This window comes from Cetorhinus maximus, chromosome 21 (genome assembly GCF_964194155.1).
Source record: "Cetorhinus maximus chromosome 21, sCetMax3.hap1.1, whole genome shotgun sequence".
Classification (NCBI taxonomy): domain Eukaryota; kingdom Metazoa; phylum Chordata; class Chondrichthyes; order Lamniformes; family Cetorhinidae; genus Cetorhinus; species Cetorhinus maximus.
The window spans coordinates 33,269,556-33,296,638 of record NC_135899.1 but is presented as its reverse complement, the minus strand read 5'-3'; the positions used below and the strand labels follow the sequence as shown (position 1 = coordinate 33,296,638).

The following is a 27,083-nucleotide window of genomic DNA, read 5'->3' as shown; positions in this document are numbered from 1 at the left end:
CAGCCTGTAATTTCCCATCTTTTGTCTCACTCCCTTCTTAAACAGGGGGGTTACATTAGCAATTTTCCAGTCCTCTGGGACCCTCCCTGACTCCAGTGATTCCTGAAAGATCACCACTAACGCCTCCACTATCTCTTCAGCTATCTCCTTCAGAACTCTGGGGTGTAATCCATCTGGTCCAGGTGATTTATCCACCTTCAGACCTTTCAGTTTTCCTAGCACCTTCTCCCTGGTAATGGCCACCATACTCACCTCTGCCCTCCCGACTCTCTTGAACTTTGGGGATGTCACTTGTGTCTTCCACTGTGAAGACTGACGCAAAGTACCTATTCAGTTCCTCCGCCATTTCTTTGTTCCCCACTACTACTTCTCCAGAGTCATTTTCCAGCGGCCCAATGTCCACTTTTGCCTCTCTCTTACCCTTTATATATCTAAAAAACTCTTTCAATCTTCTTTTATATTACTGGCTAGTTTACCCTCATATTTAATCTTCTCCCTCCTTATTTGTTTTTTAGTTGTCCTCTGTTGGTCTTTGTAGGCTTCCCAATCCCCTGACTTCCCATTGCTCTTCGCCGCATTGTATGCTTTCCCTTTTGCTTTTATGCTGTCCCTGACTTCCCTTGTCAGCCATGGTTGCCTCGTCCTCCCTTTAGTATGCTTCTTCTTCCTAGGGATGAATTTTTGCTGTGTCTCCCAAAATACTCCCAGAAACTCCTGCCATTGCTGTTCCACTGTCTTTCCTGCTAGGCTCATCTCCCAGTCAATTCTGGCCAGCTCCTCTCTCATGCCTCTGTAGTTGCCTTTATTCAACTGTAATACCGTTACATCTGATTCCAGCTTTTTCCTCTCAAATTGCAGGGTAAATTCTATCATATTATGATCACTTCCTTCTAAGGGTTCCTTCACCTTAAGCTCCCTTATCAAATCTGCCTCATTACACATCACTAAATCTAGAATTGCCTTCCAGAACACCTCTATTCAACCCCAAAACATGACCCTGAGTTTCCTGTTGCTTGTCATTTTAATTCTCCACCTTGGTCTCACTCTGACCTCGCTGTCCTCGACCCCCTGCAGTGTTGCAATGAAGCTCAAAGCAAGCTCAAGGAACAGCACCTTATCTTTCAGTTGAACAATTAACAGACTTCTGGACTCAACATTGAGTTCAACAATTATAGATTATAATCACTGGTCCCATTATTTTGCGAGGGGAACAAAACCTGTGATGGTCCTTCTCCAGTACAACTTGTTGAATGTGCTCCAATTTCCCACCTGCTCCTCAAATTCCTTGATTCACTGAGAGATCAAAAATCTCCCTATCCCAATCCTGAATGTACTCAATGATGGAGCATCCACAACTCTTTAAGATAAAGAATTCCAAAGCTTCACAACTCTCTAAGTGAAGACATTTCTCCTCATCTCAGTCCTAAATATTCAACTCCTTATCCTGAGGCTGTATCCCCATATTCTAGATTCCCAAGCCAGGGGAAACAACCTCTCAGTGTTTACTCATGTCTGATCATGTGATTAATAGCCTGGTAGAATATTGCTGAAAAAAGACTTTTTGTCAAAGCTTTTTGTCTTGCACTCATCAGGACAATTGTGAGAATACCAATGTCAGGGGAAACAGCTTTATGCTGTATGAGTGCTGATTGGTTGGCAAGTGGACATTGGTGCATTCTCCATGGCAATGCCTCTACCAATCAGTGTCCAGATGAGTACGAGATGAAAAACTTTGACAAAATGTCTTTCTTCAGCAATACTCAAGTTCTGTGATATCAAATGACTATTAGCCTAATAGGAAGTAAACTAGAATGGACCCTGGTCTTTACCTATCTTCCCATGACAGAAAGTTTATGCTTTCTGTCTCAAGGCAACAGATTTATGAAGAGATTCAAGGCCATAGCTTTGCAGCAGTCCTTCCACTTTCACTTTAGTTTAGGAAGAACATTAATGGAGGGTGCAACCTTCACTTTATTATAATCCAGCATCACTGGTGGATGTGTTTGCATTGACTAACACAGCTGAGGCTTCAGTTTGAGTCATGGTATATAATAGCTACTTAGCAACTGATGACAAATTGATATTGGAAGGATCTCATTGGCTAGCTGGGACAGCGATGACCCAAATACTGTTTACAGGTGGGCTGGTGTCATTTCCAAATAGAAATTGCTGGTTTCTGGTTAGTCCCCTTTCTGACAGTGAATCTGTTACTTTATCACTAACAGACAAGAACAAACACATCCTTATTTGGACATGAAGGTAATGTTGTTTGGAACAGTCTCATGTATTGAACCAAAGTTCCTGTTTTATCTCATTTTCACTTCCTCATACCAGAGAAAGAGGATTTGAAATCAGGACAGTGTTGGTGTGTGGTATTGTGTGTTAGTGTGTGTGTCAGATGGCTGGGGCAGCACAGAGGAGCTGCATTTGCAATAAATCTGCTGTTGCCATTAAAGCCCATTTTCAGACTGGTGATGCATTGTTCGATATTATACAATCGCCATTTTCATTAAAGCTTGGGAATAATATGATTGTCAGAATCCTCAGTTTTATTTTGTTATCTGAAGCAAAACTATTACAGCTATTGCTTGATGGTGATGATGATGTTGCCATGGGAACCAATTCCAAGTTTCTGAAGTCTTTAAATTCTTCTTTTCCAGAAAGATCTGTTTACAGCATAATTTCTTCATTAAATATAATTTCCAAAAACAGTTATTTTGAGCAACTGCCACATCCCCCTCACTCACTGATGCTCCTGCCCAGCATACCCGCTGGAGCCTATCTTTGCCAACCTACCACTGTCTATTCCAGTGAATCAGCTTTCACTGCCTTGCTCAACATCTCCCTCAAATCCTCTTTCTCTGGTATGAGAAAGTGAAAATGAGATAAAACAGGAACTTTGGTCCAACATGTGAGACTGTTCCAAACATCTGTTCACTTGTGAATAAGGCTTTGCCACCCAGGACCTTATTGAGGATGACTGCATTAACATGATGGATTTGGGGAAACTTGGCTGATGGATGACAACCTTTTCCCTCTTAATAAAGCCTCCCTGCCTGCCTATACCTTCCACCACCTGCTCTGCAGAGATCATTGCAGTAACACTGTGGGCCTTAGCAGTTTCTCTGATACCTTCTCCCATCCTGCCAGCCTGTTTTAAAGTTAAAAGCAAAATAGTGCGGATGCTGGAAATGTGAAACAAAAACAAAAATAGCTGATGAAGGGTGATATGGACTCGAAACGTTAACTGTGTTCCTCTCCACAGATGCTGTCAGACCTGCTGAGTTTTTCCAGCTATTTTTGTTTTTGTTTCTGTTTTAAAGTCTGTGCTGTCGACTGCCCTCCAAACCCCACCTCACGTTTGAGGTATCCTCAATCCTCTCCCAGCTTCTGCGCTAAGTGACTCCTCATCCTCAGTAGCTCAAACCCCCCCTCAACTCACTCTGCTCCCTCTCCTGATTTCACAGACCTCCTGTCCTCCATTAAGCTTCTTCTTCCATATAAACTCATCCATATTCATAACCACCCTCTTGAAGTTGCCTCGTCCGTGACATCGCTAAATCCTCAGATGGTGCAACTCTTTAACCACTTCATGTCCCTCTCAATTCATCCAATCCAGTGCCTCCTGCATCTACCCCTAGAAAAAAAATTTCCTCCAAATCACTTACGGCAGCACTTAAATGTTTCAAACTCTTGTCTTTACCCCTCTTTACTGAAATATTTCTGCAGCTGTTATTCTGTCTAGCCTCTCCCCCACCTCCACTTTTGATGCCCTTGTCCCAGTGAAATCTTATTCTTCCCCAACCTGGGTATAGTCCTGACCCATGTTTGCTTAAGTACAAGGCTGCAAATTTCAGCATATCAGGCCTATGACTGGTTTAACCATGTTCACTAGATCTGTCTAGGTCACGTCAGGGTCACATCTGCTACTGTCAGGCTTCTCTCCTCAATGCTAGAACTGCTCACTATTTCAGGATTGTACTGGAATGCAAAAATAACCAGGCTACTTTTCTCCACTACAAGCTCTTTAAACCCCTCTCCCCTCCACCCTCACCCCCAAGCGTGAGGAGCTCATGGATTCTTTGTCATTGAGATCATTCTTTCAGTTGCCTCTGCTGCTTTCCTCCTTTCCCTATCCCACCAGGCTAAGCCAGCTCTCCTCCCCCACCCTACACCTGAACTTGTGCTTTCTCTAGTTTCTCTAATGTCTTCTCCAAGTTTATTTTCTCCAAGAGAGCCATCTCTTGTTCACTCGACCCCATTCTGACTAAACTACTTTTATTTTATTCATTCATGGGATGTGGGCATTGCTGGCCTGGCCTGCATTTATTGCCCATCTTCAATTGCCCTTTAGAGGGCATTTAAGAGTCAACCACATTGCTGTGGGTCTGGAGTCACATGTAGGCCAGATGAGGTAAGGAAAGCAGATTTCCTCCCCTAAAAGACATTAGTGAACCACCCAATTTCCTCTCCTGGTCCCATGTTAACTGATACTGTTAATAATTTTCTCCCTTGAAGCATGTCCACCTCCTGTTCAAATCTGCTGCTATTACACTTCCACCTTTGCCCATCCTTTCAAACCACCACCCCATGTCAAATCTCTGTTGTCTCTTCAAAATCCCTCAACTTGTTGTCCCCTCCCAAATTCACCCCATCTTTTCTCCAACTCAATGTCTGAATCCTTCTAGACCTCTGACCCTTCCACAGCATTGAAACAGTCATCAATGTCATAAATTGCATCCTGTGACTGTGACCAGGATGTACCATCCCTTCCCAACCACTATCTGGCCCCTGGCATAGTTAACAAAGCTCAAAGCTAACCACCTCTAACACCTCACTAACTATTGCATTTTATGCCTTGGAGCTATGCAGCAATAACTCTCATCAGGTTGTGTGTGAACAAGAGTTTAATTTCATTGCTTTTAAAATGTCTGCTCTCTCATAGTTCAAGCTTAGTTTCACAGGCTCAGCTAATAGCACAGCACAATGAGCAGCCAACAGACACACACCAAATCATTGAACAAGTCTGACATTTCTCAATCCTTCCAGTGCCTGTTAATTTATCAGATGGCTAGTCCAATTAGCATTCTTGGATCAGCAGCAATTTCCTCCTGTTAAATATTGGAAGGACCGAAGACAATGACCCTGGTCCTGGACAATCGCTGAACCCGTCACCGATTGTACCTCTCTACCTGCCTGTTGTCACTAGTTGAACCAGACTGTGACACAAGCAGAGCTTCTGACTCCACAGTCTTGATCAGATGGCTTTCCCCACCTACCTCAACACCAGCCTCCAGCTCACCTGCCACTGAAACACTCACCAATGTTTGTTTACAACATACATGATTATTCCACTCTTCTGACTGGCCTCCCATTCCTCACCCTTCATAAATTTCAGCTCATACAAAATGAACCTGCCCTATAGGAGCCTCTCCCACAATGACTTCTGTTCTTACCTCTGCACAGTTACTTCCAGAGTACACCCAAGGATCTATCCTTTACCTCCTATTTCTTACCTACATGGTGACTATACTTGCAGCCATGGGTCTCTGCAAACATATGATGCAGAGCACCAAGATCATTAGGTATGATGGAACTGAAACAGTCAGCTGGGTGTATTTAGTTCTCCATGGATACCCTCATTGTCTCTTGATCTCCCATGGGGATGTTTGGGACTTAATACTTTGTGACCCATACAGTGGCCTTGAAGTCATGCTCACCTTGAGTTAACCACAACTCCCATCAGGCATGCCTATTACATAATTAATTGTTAAGACTGATTCAACAAGCAGAACTCAGTGACTGAATCCAGGAACCTCAGTCATGCCTGTTCAACAAATTCTCCTAGTCATGGATGTCATACATCACTCAAATCTGTACAGGAAAATAATAATCTATGTTGAAAGATTTGAGATTATGCAAATAGAAATTCAAGAGGGAGCTTACTCAGTCACATACTCATGTCCCAAAAATCAATATGGGGATAGTTATTCAATAAATGGTGACCAGTGTCCCCTCATGGGATGGACAGGAGATGGTTATTCAAGAATATAGTCAGTGACCTATTGTAAGAAATGGCACCTTTAATAAAGGGTACTTTACAAGGTATAGAATTCCTTTGGAATTGGTAGGCATAGCATTAAGCCACTTTGGCAGAGAAACTGTCTTCTCTGAAAAAGAGCACAAATTGTCTCTAGAAATGTTGAGTTCTCCTGATTCAGGTTTCCATGTTGACATTCCTAAATCAATAGGATGGTGTCTTGCAATCTCAACTCTTATCTATACAAATGTCTGTTAACAAATGGCCCAGTACTAGGTAAACTAAAGGTGACTGAGCTAAAGTGAATGGGCCGGGGGGAGGGAGGTGACTAGCCTGGCGTCTTGGGAACCTGTCCTGTAGTCATGGGCTAGAAGGGTCCTAACAAATGATTGACATAGGGTAAATTACCAGCCCCAGGAAATAAAGTATATTAACAGGCACTTGGAGATAGCTGGTTTCTTTAGATGGAGGAAGACCAGGGAAGATGGAGAAAGATGCAGGAAGAGCTTCCCAATACTATGGCTACTGAGCAGAATGCTACCACCACAAGCTGCTCAGATCAACACCCTCTGCAGTACCTATTTGTTCATCCCCTTGGATCAGTAAACTACTCAACTGTCATGGGTCATATGCTTTTCCTACCTAATTAGCCAATGCATCATATCTAAATCATCTCTTTATAAACTTAAACTACCTTAAAGAATCTGATCCAAATTGAAGCAACATTTATTATACAGCTTAAACAGTGATTAAATGTGAGTGAGAGTGAATAGTTTCAAAGCCTAATCAGGATTATAATGGCATTGTCAAATTACTGGGCACTGCAAATATATATTGAAATCATGGGGAGAGCGATTCAGCTTTTTAAATGAGTTATTTCATGGGATGCAGATGTTATTGCCAAGGCCAGCATTTGCTGTCCACCTTTAATTGCCCTTGAACCAAGCAGCTTGCTAGGCCATTTCAGGGGGCAGTTAGTCAACCCCATTGCTGTGGGCCTGCAGTTACATGTAGGCCAGACTTGGGAACGATGGCATATTCCCTTCCCTAAATGGCATTAGGGTGAAGCAGATTATTGTAAAAATCCATCTATGATAGAGGTCATGATCATAGAGATCACTAGGTGTATTAATTGAACTTAAACTCTACCAGCTGCCATGATTGTATTTGAACCCATGCCCATCAGGGCATTAGCCTGATCCTCTGGATTGCTAGTCCAGTGACAGTACCACTAGTCCATTGCATGTTCCACCACCAACAATTGCAGGAATTCTGTAACATAGGTCTATACCCCCATTCTAATAGGGGATCACAGAATCTCAGTGAAGAGGAACTTCGACCCATCAAGTCTGCACTGTGGGAGATGTTAATCTGAAGTAACTACTTATTGATGTCCTTTCCAAATGTGACACTCTGCCAAGTATTTGCTCTGTAATCAGTTATATTTACACTGAAACCAGTGTTGACCCTAAAACAGCTTTGTTGTGAGTGATGTTGAGCAGTCTTGTGGAGACACATCCACCTAACCAACATTCCCTACACCCCTGAATGATGGGGAAGGGCTGTGCAGAGTGTTAGCTATTTACTGCAGAATACTAAATGACAGCTCATTTTTGTACCATAGGATGGTTAGTATAGAGGGTGCACAGAGGAACTAGGCTCAAACCAAAACTTAATGCACATAAGCTCCATACTGCCAGCCAAAAAAATTGTAAGTTTCTGCACATTTGTGCTTTGATTTTAAGGACCTAAAATGTATTAATTAGGAATGATAGTTTGAGATCAAAGTGTGGGAGTGGCAAGAGAGTGTGAAGGACCAACAGCAGCAGTCCCAAGTACAAATGGTCTTTATCATCAAACTGGTTCCACTATGACAAACACATTCAAAGATCATTAAAAGGTTATTAAATCACAAGCTGCATAAAATCATTTAGATATAAAATTAGAGAATTTGACAAGTAAATAATGTAGATTTCAAAACATTTACAAGACTGAATGAACTGGACAAGGAAATGTCAAAATAGGAAAGACTCAGACCTATACCCAGCTCTGATCCCTGTATCTCACCAAGGGGGGAGGGGGGGAGAAAGAGGAGGGGGTGAAGGAGGTTAGCCACTCATCATGAATCATGACAGTAAACTGTACACTGATCATATCCCTGTTTTTAAGCTGTGTATTTAACATAAACAAGCTGCAGTGTAAAAATCTCCATATTACATAAAGTTAAATCATAAGCTGTCAAAAGCCAAGGTCAAGTCAAGTGAGCTGTAGTCACTTTGGATACAGAGTCAGGAGAAGGGGTTAAGATGCATTTCAAAGCTGTTTTATCCTGTCTGCCATTGATGTTTCCAATCGAATCTGTGCAAGTGGGTCAGTTAACTGACAGCTGGACTCATCAGACCTGAAACAAAGATTGCCAGGGTTAGAAAGTGCAGAGCCCATCTACTCAGCACATGCACACACTACTAATGTGAATCACTAAACGGCACATGGTCAGCCTGCTGTTAACCTCAATGGACAGATAGCATTGGGCTAGAATTGTACAATACACTAGCACAATGGAGCTCTACAAAATGCACTTGACAGGTTGTACAAATTCCAGAGAAGCTGCCAAAATCATGGAAATGATCAAGGTGGGAAATTTTAGGTGGAGTCAGGGGGTCACCTTTGTGATAAAGGAAACCTAGATTAAGATCTTCAGATGGAGTGTTTTCAGCAATACGGCTAATCAGTTTGTGACAGCTTAGGGTCACAGACAGTTCAGCCTTGGGAAAGTATCTCCCTAGTTCAAATTCTGTTATAATAGTCAAAACCTACTTCATTTGAAAGCACTCACCCCTTCAAATCTAAAATAATTCTCTGCTAGGGTACTTACGTGGGCCGTGATTGCTGGAATCCAGGATTGCTGAAAGGGAAAGTAAACATGGTTAGTTTGTCTGAGATGAAGGTTGTTGCTTTAAGGCCCACTCCAGGATTTGAGCACAAAATGAGGGGACACTCCAGTGCAGTACTGTGGGAGTGCTGCACCTTCAGAGGTACCATCTTTCAGGTGAGATGTTAAGAGGCCCATCAAGTGGGTACACGATTCAATGTCTTGAATGAGGAACAGGAGAATTATCCTTTGTGCCCTAATTTTTCATCCATCAAATCAATATTTTAAGATTAGCTAGCTCATGTTTTTCCAGAACAGCCTGACAATCCCACAATACTATATCAAACACAGGGTCCCCATTTCCCCTTCACAGCCTGCTCTGAACTTCACCTCATTGTCAGTATCCCAGTCAATCTAGCAGCTACCGGACTGTAGAATTTGTCAGTATCCCAGTCAATCTAGCAGCTACCGGACTGTAGAATTTGTCAGTATCCCAGTCAATCTAGCAGCTACCGGACTGTAGAATTTGAAATATGAGTCTGTGTGAATATATTACCATTTAATACAAGTGGAATTTCAATGAGTCTTGAAAATATGGCTGTTAAATCTGTAGAACATGGGAAATGAGTGTGTTGGTACAGGATCAAAGCACATACTTATATCCTTGGTTACTGTTAGTCCATTATACATCTGGCCCATTGCTCCTGAACAACCAAAAAAAATCCTACCCTCATGTTCCAACTACTTTTAACTGTCAAAATCCTGCTCTGGGGTGGTAGGGCAATTGCATGGAATTTCCTGCTCTGCTTTTAGTGTGGATGGAATGCTAAAGTGCAAAATCCTAGTACCTTGTTCTAGTTTTTAAAATCATTTACAGGATGTGGGTGTCACTGGCTAGGCCAGCATTTATTGCCCATCCCTAACTGCCCTGTGAGCTGCCTTCTTGAACTGCTGCAGTCTTTGGTGTAGGTATATGGAGTGCTGCTAGGGAGGGAGTTCCAGGATTTTGACCCAGTGACAGTGAAGGAACAGTGATATATTTCCAAGTCAGGATGGAGAGTGTCTTGGAGGGGAACTTCCAGGTGGTGATGTTCCCATGTATTTCCTGCCCTTGTCCTTTTAGATGGTAGTGGTCATGGTTTGGATGGTGCTGTCTAAGGAGCCTTGGTGAGTTTCTGCAGTGCATCTTGTAGATGGTACACACTGCTGCCACTATGCAGTGGTGGAGGGACTGAATGTTTGTGGATGGGGTGCCAATCAAACAGTTTGCTTTGTCCTGGATGGCATCAAGCTGCTCATGTTGTTGGAGCTGCACTCATCCAGACAAGTGGAGAGTATTCCTGCATACTCCTGATTTGAGAGCTGTGGATGGTATACAGGTTTTGGGGAGTCAGGTGATGAGTTACTCACTGCAGGATTCCTAGCCTTTGACCTGCTCTTATGTCCAGTAATTATATGGCCAGTCCAGTTTCTGAAAATGGTAACCCCAGGATGTTGATAGTGTGGGAAATCAGTGATTAAATGTCAAGTGGCAATGGTTAGATTCTCTTGTTGGAGATGGTCATTGCCTGGCACTTGTGCACAATTTTGCTAGGACTTCTTGATAACAGTCAAATGCTGCCTTGATGTCCAGGACAGTCACTCACCTCACCTCTTGAGTTCAGCTCTTTTGTTCACATTTGAATCAAGGCTGTAATGAGGAGCTGACTGACCCTGGCAGAACCCAAACTGAGTATCAGTGATCAGGTTACTGCTAAGCAAGTGCTTCTTGCTAGCACTGTTGATGACCCCTTCCATTACTTTACTGATGATGGAGTAGACTGATGGGGCAGTAATTGGCTAGGCTGGATTTGTCCTGCTTTGTGTACATGACATACTTGGGCAATTTTCCACATTGCCAGGTAGATGCCAGTGTTGTAGCTGTGCTGGAATAGCTTGGCTAGGGGCATGGCAAGTTCTGGAGCACAAATCTATCACTAAATATTATTGCAGGAATATTTTCAGGGCCCATAGTGTAATGTGATAAACAAACTGCAAAGGCCAAGTTCCAAGGCAACACTAGCTAACTCCCAATGTGAGGGAATTGCCCTGCTAGTAGCAACAATGTCAAATTGCTGGATTTCAGGGTAGCATTTGAGACTTAAATTGATAACTCTACATTCCATGCAAGCAGTTTTACTTTGTATAGTACAATATGAACAGCTTCCTGTTAGCCCAGGGTCAGCCTAAGACAGCAACCTGAGGGTAGGAGTGCCTTGTACTCTCCACTGAGACAGGAAGAGAATCTCACCTTTAGCATTCTTCAGCTTCATTATCACTCCAGCCAGCAGAATGATCAACCCAATCCCAAAGCCCAGGGCTCCGACAATGATCTTGGGTTTCTCGGATTCAGGTGTGCTCTGTACTTCTGTACAAGTAAAACAAGTATTAAAGCAGCACTGGGTACCCCATGTTAATACAAAGCCTGCAGCCATACCACCACAGAATGGGATTCCAAGTCAAGTCCTTGTTCAGATGGGATTGCAGGAGCACTGGGAGGGGGAACTCAAAGGCTGCAAACCTTAGGGGAGATTGGGGGGTGGGGACACGAGAGAACTGAGAATCTGTAGACAGTGAGCTCAGAGGAGAAAGGGGAGACTGGAAAGGGGATGTGCAAGGTGCTGACTGTACTAGACCGCCAAGCACACTCCCACCCTATCCCAAAGGGTACCCAAATCCCAGCACTGTAGGGTCTGTATGTCTAATGGTTAAATGTTGTCACATCCTTCCCAAGTGATTGTTACACAGGTCCCTGTGAATGTGAGCTTAAAGGGACTGACTTCAGCATCCTCAGTGGAAGAACTGTCATTAATACTATTACCTTCAACTATCTAGTAAACTGCTCTGGGTTAGAAATGTGCAGAACTGGATTTGATGGCATGAGAGAAATTGCCAATACTTTACACCAGAATAAGGAATTTCTAACACTCACTAACCTATTCATCCAGCTGTTTGAGCTGAGGGGTAATCATGGAGTAATTACAATAATTCCACCATGGGAATTTGGGGGACAGAGGAAAGGAGGAGCAGAGTAGGCTCACTGCAATTACAAGTTTAAATTCTCAATGTTTACTGAGCTACCATTTCTAGTTAATCACAGGAAGGGATAGATGTTTGGTCCCTGTAGGATGTGTTGAGTAGCAGATGCTATCCCAGACAAAAATCAACTGTGGGAAATGTCTCCAACTGAGATTACTGCAGTTTAAGATATCAGAGGGGGCTTTGGGCACAATTGACATCACTATGCAGAATTCTGGAACAAACATTTGAGGGTATTCATTCCATTGAGATAGGGAGCAGACACTAGTAAGGGAGTGCAAGTTCACAGGTCAGGTCAAGGGAGGGATTATAGTGACACTTAAATCAAAAAACACAAGGTTCAAGTGTTGGCAGGGGTAATTAATGATTCATTCAGGAATGCAGTAATAAAAAAACTTGATACTTAGAGTGGTTAGAATGATGGGCATCATTTGCAATCCAGAAATGGTCCTGTTGTCCCTTATCCTAGCTCCTAGGAGTCATTTTGTAAATATAATGGCCAGGGACAGCCACATGGAGCTACTGGAATAGGAAAAGGCAGTTGTGAAGGATGGTAATCTCTGGATCCCAGCTATGATCCAGAATAGGAAGATCAGGAAGTTCAACATATGGCTAATTTTAAAATTCTCTTTCATGGGATGTGGGTTGTGCTGGATAGGCCAGCATTTATTGCCCATCCCCAATTGCCCTTAAGGTGGTGGTGAGCTGCCTTCTTGAACTGCTGCAATCCATGTAGTGTAGGTACACCCAGTGTTGTTAGGGAGTTCCAGGATTTTGGCCCAACAGTGAAGGAACAGCAATATATTTCCAAGTCAGAATGGTGAGTGATTTGGAGGGGAACTTGCAGATGGCATTCCCATCTGTCTGCTGCCCTTGTCCTTCTAGATGGTAGTGGTCATGAGTTTGGAAGGTGCTGTCAAAGGAGGCTTGGTGAGCTAGTGCAGTGCATCTTGTAGATAGAGGCTGCTTCCACTGTCAGTGGATGGTAGAGACGTTGAAGGGGGTGGAAGGGGTACCAGTCAAGCTAGCTGCTTTGTCCTGGATGGTGTCAAGCATCTTGTATTGCTGGAGCTGCACATCCAGGCAACTGGAGAGAAATGTTCTATTTAATGGGGTATTGACACTAGTTTTGGGAAGGATAGACAACACTTGAACAGGACAAGTGCTAATGAAATGGAGAAAAAAATAAAAAGAAGAATTATTTAAATTATTTAAACCAAGAAAGCACAAGGAAAATAAAACAATTCAGAATGAACAAAGGTTGTTCTAAATGTAGATTTGGAAGTATAAATAGCCAAGGCAAGCATGCAATTTGCACAGCTTAGGTTTAAAAACTTATTTAAAAAGTTGCACATCAAATGGATCAAGTCATAAAATACTGGGTTTTAGGGTCATAGATATCAAATATAAAAGTTGAGATGCAAGGGTTTGTGTTTAAAGCTCTACAACCCATTTGCAAAAGCTGTAGTATGTTATATTATGCCTCTTACCCCAGTCAACACTTCTGGGCTCATTCAGGCTGATGTGTTCCACGCGGCAGGTATATTTATCCCCAGACACTGGTTGATATTGGAGGAGTTCCTCCACTTGATAGGTCCAGTCACCATCTGATAACAGGGCAGTGTTGAGGACACTATCAGGAAGTGGCACACCATTTTTCAGCCATGTGACTTTGATTTTGGAAGGGTAAAACCCAGTGACACGACACGAGAGCAGGGCCGACTGTCCAGAATGTTGGGAGATTTTAGGTCGGACTGTGACTGTAGGTTTGACTGGAACAGAAAGAAAGGGTAACTTTAGAATCCAAGAAAAGCAGAGTATAATGACAATAAATGATTTCTATCATGTCTGATTCTCAGCTGCTGATGTCTGTCTATAGTTAATATCAGACAATATCCTTGTCTACAAGTTTCATTCTTAATTTAGGTGAAGATCAATCTATGGAAAAAAGGCAGGGATTACCTGACAGATATCTTGTAAACTATTTGCAGTACCAAAGATTCACTTGGAGCAAAAACCTCTGCACCACCCACACCAGGAGTGATGTTAGATTCACGGGACTGCAGTCTACACTGGGCTGCACTACCTCCCAAACTGAGATCTGGAATGTGTAACCAATTCTGCAGAAACATTGGACTCTCATGGCCATGGTTTTATTTGGTTTAGATCTATTAAGCTGAGCAATTATCTTGAGTAATAGGAAACTAATGGGCTTCAGTAGGCTCACTGCAACCAGTCTGGTTCCAATGCATTTGGCTGAACACTGAGCAGCATTGACGTGGTTAACAGGAGGAGGCAGAGGTCTCAGGGTAACTCAGCAGCCAAACCTCCCAGGCCATCATCACAGCTGGCCAATGCAGTACTAGCAAGAGAGCAGGTACTGGTAGCCACCAATTCATTGATACCTTGATGATAAAAAGGCCATCTTCAGATGCTGCAGAAGGTGCTAAGGAGCCATCCACATCCCAGGATCCCTCCCAAGGATCTGCCTTCCACTAGGGCAGCACAAGAGGAAATTAGAGACCTTCACATTATTACCATGGGAGGAACCAAACCACTAAAGGCATCTACCAAATAAACTAGGCCCATGGACTGAACCTTGGTGCTGCAGTTTGTTTCATCCCACATTACTGCTTCAGGGTATAACTGAATATGTGGAGATGGGGGACAGTACTGGCACTGGGCAATACATGGGGGATGGGGACAGCAACAATAGTGCAGTATAATGGAGAATGTTAGACTAAGTCCCACAGAGGGTTGACTGTAATAGTCTGATGTCATAGAAGGAAGTGACAGACTCTGATCAAGTGCAAGAGAAGTAGCATGAAAAGGAGCTAGTGTAGGGAGTGCAGCAAGTCCTCACTAAGTCAGCCCACTTAGCATTTGCTTTAATGCTGTTTATTCTCGTGTCTTTTCAATTTACATTGCCATTTAATGTTGTCTGCACCCACCCCCCCATGCTGCACTCTGGGCCAGCCACTGCCATGCTCTGATGCCAGAGACACCAGTCACCAGAGACCCAGGCTGTGGACAGAGAGCAAGGCCTGAGATCTGGGAGCAGAAGTGCTTGGCTGGGATGGGGAAGCTGCCAGTCAACAATTGGTGATGAACTGCAAGTAACCCAGGTCAGCTGCAACCCCTCTGGCTCTTTCCACAACCTTCAGAAAACTGAGGAAGGGGTCCAGGCTGGAGGAGAGGGACTTAGAAGTTGGAGAAATACTATTCCCACTGTTCTCCCCACCACTCCCAAAGAATCACTCAGCAGCTTCTCCCCCTCATTCAAGCAACCTGTGCCCCACATCCAAGCTCAGTCTGGCCCTCCCACTCCTTTGTACTTCTGTGAAACAGCTTCACCAGAATGTCAACCTCACCAGGCTGGGTAAAAAAACGTCAAAAATTTCCTTCTGGTAAATCTGGCATTACATAATTAAAAATACCCTTTTAAGACAAGGCATTGAAGATGGTAGGGCATATTGAGAGGGCAGTTAATAAGACATATAGTATCTTAGGCTTTAATAGGGGCATTGAGTACAGAGTAAAGAGGTCATGTTGAACTTATATAAGACACTAGTTATGTCTCATCTGGAGTACTGCATCCAGTTCTGGGCGCTGTACTGAGGATGCGAAGACATTGGAGAGTGTACAGAGGAGATTCACAAGAGTGATTCCAGGGATAAAGAATTGTAGCTATGAGATAGATTGGAGGGGTTGGGTCTGTTTTCCTTAGAGAAAAAAGGAGGATGAGAGGAGACTTGATAGAAGTATTCAAGATCCTGAGGGTGTGGACAGGGGAAATAGAGAGAAACTGTTTTCACTCAAGAGCATCAAGAACTAGAGGGCACAGATTCAAAATAATTGGCGAAAGGAGCAAAAGTGATGCAAGGAAATTTTTTCACCCAAAGGGTGGTTGGAGTCTGGAACTAACTTCAAGAAGGTGTGGAGGCAGGTTCGATTGAGGTATTCAAAAGGTTTGCTATCTGAAAAGAGAACATGCAAGGTTACAGAGATAAGGCAGGGGAGTGGAACCAGGGAGAATGCCCTTTTGAGTGCCAGTGCAGACATGGGTTGAATGACCTTTTGCACTGTAAACATTCTGATACGCTTTACCTTGGGGGCAAAAGTACTGCACATTGGGAACCACCTAACTAGCTAAACTGTTCTTCGAGAGCCAAAATGGACATGACAGGCTGAATGGCCTCCATCTGTGCTTTAACCATTCCATGACTCAAGAACATGAATTGGAGTCAGCAGGGGCCTTAAACAGCAATTTGACCTGTTTGAGCACTCAGGAACATCCTAACCTCAACCCCACCCTCATCACCCACAGTAACTTTGAAGAGGGGGCAGTGCGACACTGGAACAGAGCCTAAAGAGCCCTGCAGCAAGGGACTTACCAGGGAAATGTGCAAGAGTTTCCTCGATCGGAAGTGGGACAGTCGCAGGGGGCATGGGGAAAAGAGAGGGAGAAGAGTCACCCTGAGGCTGTGGCCGTAGCCACACCTCACAAAGCTTGTCACAGGGGGAACGCTGGTCAGTGTCTGGACACAGGACAGGGCCCCCTGGTCTGTGGGGGGTGGGGGGGAAGAGACAGGTTTCCCCCCCCCCCCCCCCTCCCCCGGTAAGTGTGTGGGGGGAGGGGGAAGAGACAGGTTCCCCCCGGTCAGTGTGTGTGTGGGGGGGGGGTGGGGGTGGGAGGGGAGAAAGAGACACAGGGCCTCTTGACCATCAGCACCGCTCCCCACCCGGTCGGAGAGGTGCCCGGTGACAGGGAGTGTCCGGCGGGTGGATGGTGCCGCCTTCCCCCGCTCCCGGTGCTGGGGGAGCGGCGGTGACAGACACAGGTGACAGTGAGGGGCCCCCCCGGGCCACCCCCCACCCCCCCGGGCCCCCCGGGCGCCCCCCGGGTCTCACCTTTCCGGGGCAGCACCTCACTCTCATAGATGGGAATGTTATTCTGACACATGGCGATCGCTTGCTGGTACGTCGCTTCCGCGCCCTCTTTATTCCACCTGTCCACATTACTCTGCATCCAATCCTTCACCGCGATGAACTTCTTCTGGGCAAAGTCGAAAGACACGATCAGCTCGTGATCATAGACAATCTGATCAAAATAGGTCCAGGTCTCGGTGTTGTTAAACTTACATCCGGCAATCCAGATATTAGTGTGAGCCCCTGAGAGAGAGAGAGAGAGAGAGCGCGAGTTACTGACCGACACACACCCGACCCCAGGGTGGGGGCAAAATCCTCTGGTCCGAAGCGACTCCTTCACGGGGGGGTGGGGGGCGGCTCAATTCGGGCAGCTCCCATTGCCCGGGGGTGGGGGGGCTCAGCCTCCAGACCGGGCCCCGTCTCCAACCCAGCAGCAGGAAGGCGGAGGCCAGTCCCCAGCCCAGGGTCGGCGCCCATCCCGAGGGGGCGGGGGGGGGGATCAGCAGCTTCCCATCCCACTCGGGAGCCGGTCACTGCATCACTGGGAACTTGTGTTTCTCCCATTCATTCAGTCTCGGTACCCGAGTCTCACTGATGCAGCAAGCACGCCAGCTACAACTGGAATGACAGCAGGAAATGGGCCATCCCACCCAAACCACAAATCCAAGTCGTTCTGCATTCCAAAGGGACCATTCCTTCCACAACACCCTGGTCTACTCCTCGATCACTCGCCCCCTTCCCACAGCACCTTTGCAAGCACAGGAAATGCAACACCAACCCTTTTACCTCCTTCCTTCTCACCAAAGACCAAACTCCACTCCCAGCTGGACCAGCAATTACTTTCCTTTCAATTTAGTATATCGCACACTGTAGTCCTATACATGGCACCCAATCTGCATTTTATATCCCCAATGTTCCTTCTAATTGTCCCAACGTGTGCAATGAACGTTGTATGCACCACCAGAAAACAAAACTATTACCCAGATAAGGCCTGCACATGACTCCAGACCTACAGCAATGTAGTTGACTGGTAACTACTGAGCTCGCCTAGCAAGTCACCCAGTCGTCAAGGGGCAGCTCACCACCACCTTCAAGGTGATTTAGGGATGGGCAATAAATGCTGGCCTAGCCAGTTACACCCACATCCTGTGAAAAAATACTTATCTGTCTTTGGGATATCCTGAGATGTCCCAAGGTGCTACAAAAATGCAAATTCTTCAGAATGGTTACAGCACAGAAGGGGATCATTCAGACCACCATGCCTATGCTGGCTGCCTTCTTCAGCAACCCAGTTAGTCCCACTGTCCTGCCGTTTCCCACACTTGAATTAATCTCCACCATAGTCCCAGGCAATGCATTCCAGATCTTACTTGCTGCAGAAAAAGCTTCACCTCCTGTTGCCATTGGGTCTTTTGATAATCACCTTAAATCAGTGTCCTCCAGTTCCCAGCCTGCCCACCAATGGGAACAGATTCTGTGCCATCCTCAGACCCCTCATTTTGAACAGGTTTATCAAATTGCCTCTAATATCTTCTCTTCTCCAAGGAGAAGAACCCCAGCATCTCCAATCTGTCCACATAACTGAAATCCCTCATCCCAGGAACCACTTGTAAATGGTGTTACTATGTACAGAAACTGAGGCAAGTCTGCAGTGGAATGGCAGTTCTTCTAGTCAGGATTTTTGCAGGTATTCACATTGTTTGAGAAATCTTGTTGCCCTGCATGGCTAGTATTCCTTATGTTATTCATAGTTCTTTTCATTGATTAAAACATGATTTACTGTTGAGGGTTTGCTGGTTGTGTATTATATTTGAAGATTAATTGTTAGAGTTGACTATGTAATGGAAGAGTAGGATGCCCCATATTGCTGAAATACCTTATTCCAGCCAACACTACACCCCTAAGAAAACAAAATTAAGAGCTAAGAGAGAGTCTCAATTGATTAAGCTTGTCATTACCTTGTCAATAACAATTAAATACTGTTTTCTGACAGCCATTTGGTTCTATAAAGGGAGGACGAGGCAACCATGGCTGACAAGGGAAGTCAGGACAGCATAAAAGCTAAAGAGAAAGCATACAATGCAGCAAAAAGCAGTGGGAAACCAGGGGATTGGGAAGCCTACAAAGACCAACAGAGGACAACGAAAAACAAATGAAGAAGAAGATTAAATATGAGGGTAAACTAGCCAGTAATATAAAAGAAGATTGCAAGAGTTTTTTAGATATATAAAGGGTAAGAGAGGCAAAAGTGGACATTGGGCCACTGGAAAATGATGCTGGAGAAGTAGTGGGAAACAAAGAAATGGCAGAGGAACTGAATTAGGTACTGTGCGTCAGTCTTCAGTGGAACACACGAGTGACATCCCCAAAGTTCAAGAGAGTCAGGGGGCAGAGGTGATTATGGTGGCCATTACCATCCATACGAGAAGGTGCTAGGAAAATTGAAAGGTCTGAAAGTGGATAAATCACCTGGACCAGATGGATTACACCCCAGAGTTCTGAAGGAGATAGCTGAAGAGATAGTGGAGGGGTTAGTGGTGATCTTTCCGGAATCACTGGAGTCAGGGAGGGTCCCAGAGGACTGGAAAATTGCTAATGTAACCCCCCTGTTTAAGAAGGGAGTGAGGCAAAAGATGGGAAATTACAGGCTGATTAGCCTGACCTCGGTCGTTGGTAAGATTTTAGAGTCCATTATTAAGGATGAGATTTCAGAATACTTGGAAGTGCATGGTAAAATAGGGCAAAGTCAGCATGGTTTCATCAAGGGGAGGTCATGCCCAACAAATCTGTTAGAATTCTTTGAGGTGGTAACGAGTAGGTAGACAAAGGAGAGCCAATGGATGTTATCTACTTGGACTTCCAGAAGGCCTTTGACAAGGTGCCGCACAGGAGGCTGCTCAGTAAGATAAGAGCCCATGGTGTTAGAGGCAAGATACTAGCATGGATAGAAGATTGGCTATCTAGCAGGAGGCAGAGAGTGGGGATAAGGGGGTCCTTCTCAGTATAGCAGCCGGTGACTAGTGGAGTTCCGCAGGGGTCAGTGTTGGGACCACAACTTTTCACTTTATATATTAATGATCTAGATGAAGGAACGGAGGGCATCCTGGCTAAGTTTGCAGATGATATAAAGATAGGTGGAGGGACAGGTAGTATTGAGGAGGCAGGGAGGCTGCAGAAGGATTTGGACACATTAGGAGAATGGGCAAAGAAGTGGCAGATGGAATACAATGTGGGGAAGTGTGAGGTCATGCACTTTGGTAGGAAGAATAGAGGAATAGACTATTTTCTAAATGGGGAGAGAATTCAGAAGTCTAGAGTGCAAAGGGACTTGGGAGTCCTAGTCCAGGATTCTCTTAAGGTTAACTTGCAGGTTGAGTTGGCAGTTAGGAAGACAAATGCAATGTTGGCACTTATTTTGAGAGGACTAGAATATAAAAGCAGGGATGTGCTGCTGAGGCTTTATAAGGCTCTGGTCAGACCACATTTAGAATATTGTGAGCAATTTTGGGCCCCGTATCTCAGGAAGGATGTGTTGGCCCTGGAGAGGGTCCAGAGGAGGTTCACGAGAATGATCCCAGGAATGAAAGGCTTAACATATGAGGAACGTTTGAGGACTCTGGGTCTATACTCAATGGAGTTTAAAAGGATGAGGGGGGATCTGATTGAAACTTACAGAATACTGAAAGGCCTGGATAGAGTGGACGTGGGGAAGATGTTTCCCTTAGTAGGAGAGACTAGGACCCGAGGGCACAGCCTCAGAGTAAAGGGAAGACCTTTTAGAACAGAGATGAGGAGAAACCTCTTTAGCCAGAGAGTGGTGAATCTAAGGACATTGAGTGTATTTAAGACTGAGATAGATAGATTCTTGATTGGTAAGGGGATCAAAGGTTACAGGGAGAAGGCAGGAGAATGGGGTTGAGAAACTTATCAGCCATGATTGAATGGCAGAGCAGACTCGATGGGCCGAATGGCCTAATGTCTGCTCCTATGTCTCATGATCTATACTGAAATACCAGAGATCTGGAAGAATTTAAGTACAAAATGCATCTTCTGGGTTTTATTGTTTCTGTTGGGTTCATTGAAATTGTTACTCTTGAAGCCATTTGTTTTGCAAAAGCCAAATTCCCTAAAACCACTTAACTGTGAAGAAGGTTGCATGACAAAAGCCACTGTCACCAGTCTGGGCAGAGTTAGATTTTAGCTATTGCAGTTAGCTGGGCAATACAACTTAAAAGTCCCCATTTGAGATTGGTATAAAAACAGATTTAGGCTGATCTGAACACTCTTTAAACTGAAGTCAAGCCTATCCTGCCTCTCCTCAAGTTGATTGACTACAGGGATATTTTCCAAGTCTCCCCCACACCTTGACCTGTGAATCAGTAGCTCACAGCTTCTGAAGCTTAGTCTATTGCAGGGGTTCTGACACTTTGTCTGTTTCCACACTTTCCAGTGACACTTCAGGACACAGCTACTCCTCCCTCCTGTTCAATCTTGCTGCTTGCCCAAAGCTACCACTTTTTCCACGTTCTTGCTCAGGAGATAGCTGAGATGGATCATCCACTCACTTTTGGCTGAAGATGGTTACAAATGTTTCAACCATGTCTTTGTACTAATGTGCTGGGAATGATGGGATATTTGTGGAGCCTCCTCCAGTTAGTTGTTTAATTGTCCACCTCCCACATCTGGTTCTGAATGGTGGACTAGAGATTGCTGCTTTTGTTTGGCATGCATCCCTCATGGATGCGGTAGGACTGCAGAGCTTAGATCTGATCTGTTAGTTGTGGGATTGCTTAGTTCTGTCTATGGCATGCTGCTTGACATGTGAGTAGTCCTGTGTTGTAGCTTCATCAGGTTGACACCTCATTTTTAGGTATGCCTGGTGCTGCTCCTGGCTTGCTGTCCTGCACTCTTCATTGAACCAGGGCTGATTCCCCTGGCTTGACAGTAATAGTAGAGTGGGGGATATGCCAGGTATGAGATTACAGATTGTGTTCAAGTACAATTCTGCTGCTGATGGCCCACAGCACCTCATGGATGCTCAGTCTCGAGTTGCTAGATCAGTTCGAAATCTAGCCCATTTAGCACAGTGGTAGTGCCACACAACATGGAGGGTATCCTCAATGTGAAGGCAGGACATTGTCTCCACAAGGACTGTGCAGTGGTCACTGCTACCAATACTGTCATTGAAAGATGCATCTGCAGCAGGCAGGTTAGTGAGGGTGAGGTCAAGTATGTTTGTCCCTCACCATCTGCTGCAGACCCAGTCTAGCAGCTATGTCCTTTAGCACTCAGCCAGTAGTAGTGCTACCGAGCCACTCAGTGATAGACATTGAAGTCCCTTGCCCAGTGTATATTCTGCACCCTTGCCACCCTCAGTGATTCCCCCATGGGGTGTTCAACATGGAGGAGCACTGATTCATCAGATATGGAGGGAAAATGAGAATTTTTCTCCCACTTAAGTTGGGGGAAATCAGGAACACTACCTAAAATCTTTATGGAATTGGTTTCGGGGGATTTGGAGAGGTACATTACTGGAGAATTGGAGGGAGAAACTGGCAGGGTTACAGACAGCTAAAGGTGGAGGGGGAAAAATGCATAGCTAAGCACAAGTGCTTTTCCAAAACAGCCAGCATAGGCACAAGAGGGTGAATGGCCTTGTCTCCATGAATTCCATAAACATCATTAATGTTGCTTTATAGTAGTTTATTGTACAGAACACAAGCTTGAGGGGGAAGACAGTGATCTGATGTCTGTGGGAATGATCTAAGTGGGATGAGATTACAAGGATCACATTAGACTTGTGCAGTGACAACAATTATTGGGTTTGGTGGATAACATGTCCAGCATTTAAACTTTCTATTGCTGCATGAGGGCGAATACAAGGAGGCACTCAGGTTTTGTAGTCAGAAAGTCAACCCCAGAAATCTGGAAAAGCCAAGATTCAAGGAGACTAATCAGCAGTAAAAAGTCAAAAGAATTTTGATGTTGTCCCATTCTTCTGGTTCTTCCTGGGAATACTGGTGGAGGAATGAGGCTGCAGGGTCTAGCTTCCTTTCCAGTTAAGGTTCTGAAGGGGTTGGAAGTATCATATTAATTGTTCCCCTCCTATTAATAAAGCTATAATACAAGTTAGTCTCTAATGGTGACAGAAATCAGATTGTTGCAAAAACCCATCTGGGTCACTGATGTCCTTTAGGGAAGGAAATCTGCCATCCTTACCTGGTCTGGCCTACATGTGACTCCAGACTCACAGCAATGTGGTTGACTCTTAAATGCCCTCTGAAATGGTCTAGCAAGCTACTCAGTTCAAGGGCAATTAGGGATGGGCAACAAATGCTGGCCTTGCCATCAACACTCACATCCCATAGAGAATTTAAAAAGTGACCCCCCAACATACTACCTAAAGTTGCAATAGCTGGAGGCTTTTGCAGCTAAACAATTTCTAATATCAATATGGTAAAGTAATTGGAAACTGATAATTCAGTGAAAGATGATAGTGGATAAGTCACATGCATTTTACATCATATATACAAACAAAATTCTGCTTACATAGATAAGCTAAAATTTAGTATCACTGGGCACTCCTAGGCGTAGATACCATAACTTCACTACCAAACTTTACTATCCACTGGACTAGTAATCTAGAGGTCCAGGGCAATGCTCTGGCAAATTGAGTTCAAATCCCACTGCAGCAGCTGGTGGAATTTGAGTTCAGTTAATAAAATCTAGAACATAAAGCTAGTCTCAGTATAGTATAGTGACCATGAAACCATTGTCAATTGTCATAAAAACCCATCTGGCTCACTATTGTCTGTTAGGGAAGGAAATCTGCTGTCCTTACCTGGTCTGGCCAGGTACTTATCCACCCTCTGCAATGGCCTTGTAAGCCACTTAATTCAAGGGCAATTAGGGATGGGCAACAAACCCATTGGCCTTGGCAGTGACATCCACATCCCATGAAAGAATTTTAAAAATCCACTTAAATAACTGTGTAACCATAAGATTTATTTATAGAAAAGTGATTTCCTGTTGTTCCAGAAGTTGTACTGATCAACCTATTGTAAACTGTGAAACTTGGCTTTAATATTAGAGGAGAACAGATTTCCAGTGAAATGCAATCAATTTCTTAGTCTGTCACAATCCAACAGCTAGCACTAACTCCAGTCTGCATGCTTGCTTTAATCTGAACCCTCAGCTTCTCACAGGGGTGGTGGTGATGGTGGTGGAGGTGGTGGGGGGGGTGAAAGAGAGAGAAAAAAAAAGACTTTCTGCCACACTGTTCCAAGCACAGAATGCCCAAAATGGAGATAAGCAATTTAACAAGTAATATCCTGGCATGCCAATTCATTTGGCTCAAATATTAGAAATAGGCTCTGGTCAACATCATTGACGCTTAGTTCACTGAATCCAATTACAAACTACAAGCACCATTACTACCAAAAGCAAAACACTACAGATACTGAAAATTGTCAAGTCAGATAGCATCTGTAGAGGGAGAAACAGAGCTAACATTTCAGGCTGATGACTTTTCATCACAACTGGAAAAAGTTAAGAGATGCAACAGGTTTTAAGTACGTCAGAGGCGGAGGAAGGGAACAAAGACGAAAAGGGTGGAAGGCAGGAGAGATTAAATGACAAGCGAGGTAATGGTACAAGGCAAACAAAGATTTTTAATAGGACAAGTAAAGACAGAAATATATAATACAAGCTCGCTTATGCATGACAAATGAGTAAAAAATTTCAAACTTCACAATGGCACCAGGCAATAGACCTTTCCTGGGCTCCTCAGTGCGAAGAAGTGAGCAGAGATCGGGTGTGAGAATTTACACCTGTTCATCAGTAAAACCCATTTGCAAAAAAGAGTCAAGGGGAGTAGCCGAGCACAGGAATGATCAGAGACAGCCCAAACCCCCTGACCCTTTATCAGAGGTAAGGTTATTACTGGGCTGGGGTTTCCCTGACAAGCAGCAAGTGTCCTGGGAATGATCTCTGATCATTTTAATGGGTTTAACTGTTGGGTTTCCCACTGAGTTTAGTTTAATTCGGTTAAAAACAAAAAGCTAAAAGCTACTGCGGATGCTGAAAATCCAAAACAAAAACAGAATTACCTGGAAAAACTCAGCAAGTCTGGCAGCATCGGCGGAGAAGAAATCAGTTAACGTTTCGAGCCTTCATGGCCCTTCGGCAGAACTGGAGCATAGTTAGAAGAAAGGAGAAATATAAATTGGTTTAAGGTGGGTGGGGGGGTGGAGAGACACATTGAGGGTGTGGTGTGGTGATTGTGGAGATGAGCAGATAATCAAAAGATGTCACAGACAAAAGGGTCAAAGAGGTGTTGAAGGTGGTGGTCTTTGTCTGAGAAAAGTGCTAATTAAGAATGGAAGACAGGATATTCAAAGTACAGCTCCAGTGGGGGTGGGGTGGAAAGACTAAAGGTTTTAGATTTAAAAATAATGGAAATAGGTGGGGAAAGAAGAATCTATATAAATTATTGAAAAAAAAAAGCAGGGGGGGGGGGAGGGGGAAAGAAACGGGGTGGGGATGGGGGGAGGGGGAGTTTAAGATCTAAAGTTGTTGAATTCAATATTCAGCCCGGAGGGCTGTAAAGTGCCTAGTCGGAAGATGAGGTGCTGTTCCTCCAGTTTGCGTTGGGCTTCACTGGAACAATGCAGCAAGCCAAGGACAGACATGTTGGCAAGAGAACAGGGTGGAGTGTTAAAATGGCAAGCGACAGGGAGGTTTGGGTCTTTCTTGCGGACAGACCGAAGGTGTTCCGCAAAACGGTCGCCCAGTTTGCGTTTGGTCTCTCCAATGTAGAGGAGACCGCATTGGGAGCAACGAATGCAGTAGACTAAGTTAGGGGAAATGCAAGTGAAATGCTGCTTCACTTGAAAGGAGTGTTTGGGCCCTTGGACGGTGAGGAGAGAGGAAGTGAAGGGGCAGGTGTTGCATCTTCTGCGTGGGCATGGGGAGGTGCCATAAGTGGGGGTTGAGGAGTAGGGGGTGATGGAGGAGTGGACCAGGGTGTCCCGGAGGGAACGATCCCTACGGAATGCCATCAGGGGGGGTGAAGGGAAGATGTGTTTGGTGGTGGCATCATGCTGGAGTTGGCGGAAATGGCGGAGGATGATCCTTTGAATGCGGAGGCTGGTGGGGTGATAAGTGAGGACAAGGGGGACCCTATCATGTTTCTGGGAAGGAGGAGAAGGCGTGAGGGAGGATGCGCGGGATATGGGCTGGACACGGTCGACCGTGCTCATCTGCACAATCACCACACCCTCAATGTGTCTCTCTCTCCCCCCCCCCACCCTAAACCAATTTATATTTCTCCCTTCTTCTAACTATGCTCCAGTTCTGCCGAAGGGCCATGAAGGCTCGAAACGTTAACTGATTTCTTCTCCACCGATGCTGCCAGATCTGCTGAGTTTTTCCAGGTAATTCTGTTTTTGTTTTAGTTTAATTCGGGTCTCTCTCTCCTCCCCACAGACTCTGACTCCCCCCGCCGGGCGGTACTTACCAACCCCGCTGTCTCTCTGCCCATTGAAGATGAGTGAGACGCAGATGAAGAACGGGATCCTGAACCAGAGAGAACGGGAACCAATGACCCTGAACAGCGACATTCCGTAGCGAGACAGAGAAACAAAACCCGAACTAAAAGTGACAGTGAGCGGGCTTTAAATAGGGAGCAGGTGAAGAGGGACCAATCAGAACTTGGCACAGTGTGACCAATCAGAGTCAGGTAAAGGGAGCCCAATCAGAACCAGGCACGCAGCGACCAATCAGAGTCAGGTAAAGGGAGCCCAATCAGAACCAGGCACGCAGCGACCAATCAGAGTCAGGTAAAGGGAGCCCAATCAGAACCAGGCACGAAGCGACCAATCAGAGAAAGGCAAAAAGGGTCGAATCAGCTCCAGGTAAAGAGAGACTTGCCGGAGAGAGGCATAGAGCGACCAATCAAAGTCCGGAGTTAGACTGCGGGGTGCCCAATTAAGGCCAGGCAATGGTCAGAGCGTGTCCAATCAAAGTGGCAGAAAGCGGCCAATTAATGCCGGCGGGTAGGGGGCGAACGGGACCAATCAGGGCCGTAGAACACATTCGTCACCTGTTACCCGGCCGAAGTGAACCAGGGAATAAGAACCTGTGATGACCCCGCTGTTGTAAGGC

The 27,083-nt window shown here is 44.9% G+C and overlaps 1 protein-coding gene across 1 annotated transcript; it reads right to left on the bottom strand.

Moving 5' to 3' along the window:
* Nucleotides 1-7,869: 7,869 nt before the first annotated feature.
* Nucleotides 7,870-26,593, bottom strand: LOC144695262 (H-2 class II histocompatibility antigen, E-S beta chain-like). The gene is made up of 6 exons (XM_078566170.1): nucleotides 26,437-26,593; nucleotides 16,902-17,162; nucleotides 13,481-13,762; nucleotides 11,203-11,319; nucleotides 8,916-8,945; nucleotides 7,870-8,441 (listed from the first exon to the last, which is right to left on the bottom strand). Exons 1-6 carry the CDS (start codon nucleotides 26,537-26,539, stop codon nucleotides 8,416-8,418), a joined length of 819 nt encoding a protein of 272 aa, XP_078422296.1. The 5' UTR covers nucleotides 26,540-26,593; the 3' UTR covers nucleotides 7,870-8,415.
* Between the last annotated feature and the right edge of the window lie 490 nt (nucleotides 26,594-27,083).

Excerpts from the sequence above, each read along its gene's own strand:
- LOC144695262 (XM_078566170.1), bottom strand. The coding sequence starts at position 26,539 with ATGTCGCTGTTCAGGGTCATTGGTTCCCGTTCTCTCTGGTTCAGGATC. Across the intron at positions 17,163-26,436 it reads GCAGAGAGACAGCGGGGTTG|GGGCTCACACTAATATCTGG; the intron begins GTAAGTACCGCC and ends TCTCTCTCTCAG. Across the intron at positions 13,763-16,901 it reads TGAGGTGCTGCCCCGGAAAG|TCAAACCTACAGTCACAGTC; the intron begins GTGAGACCCGGG and ends TTTCTGTTCCAG.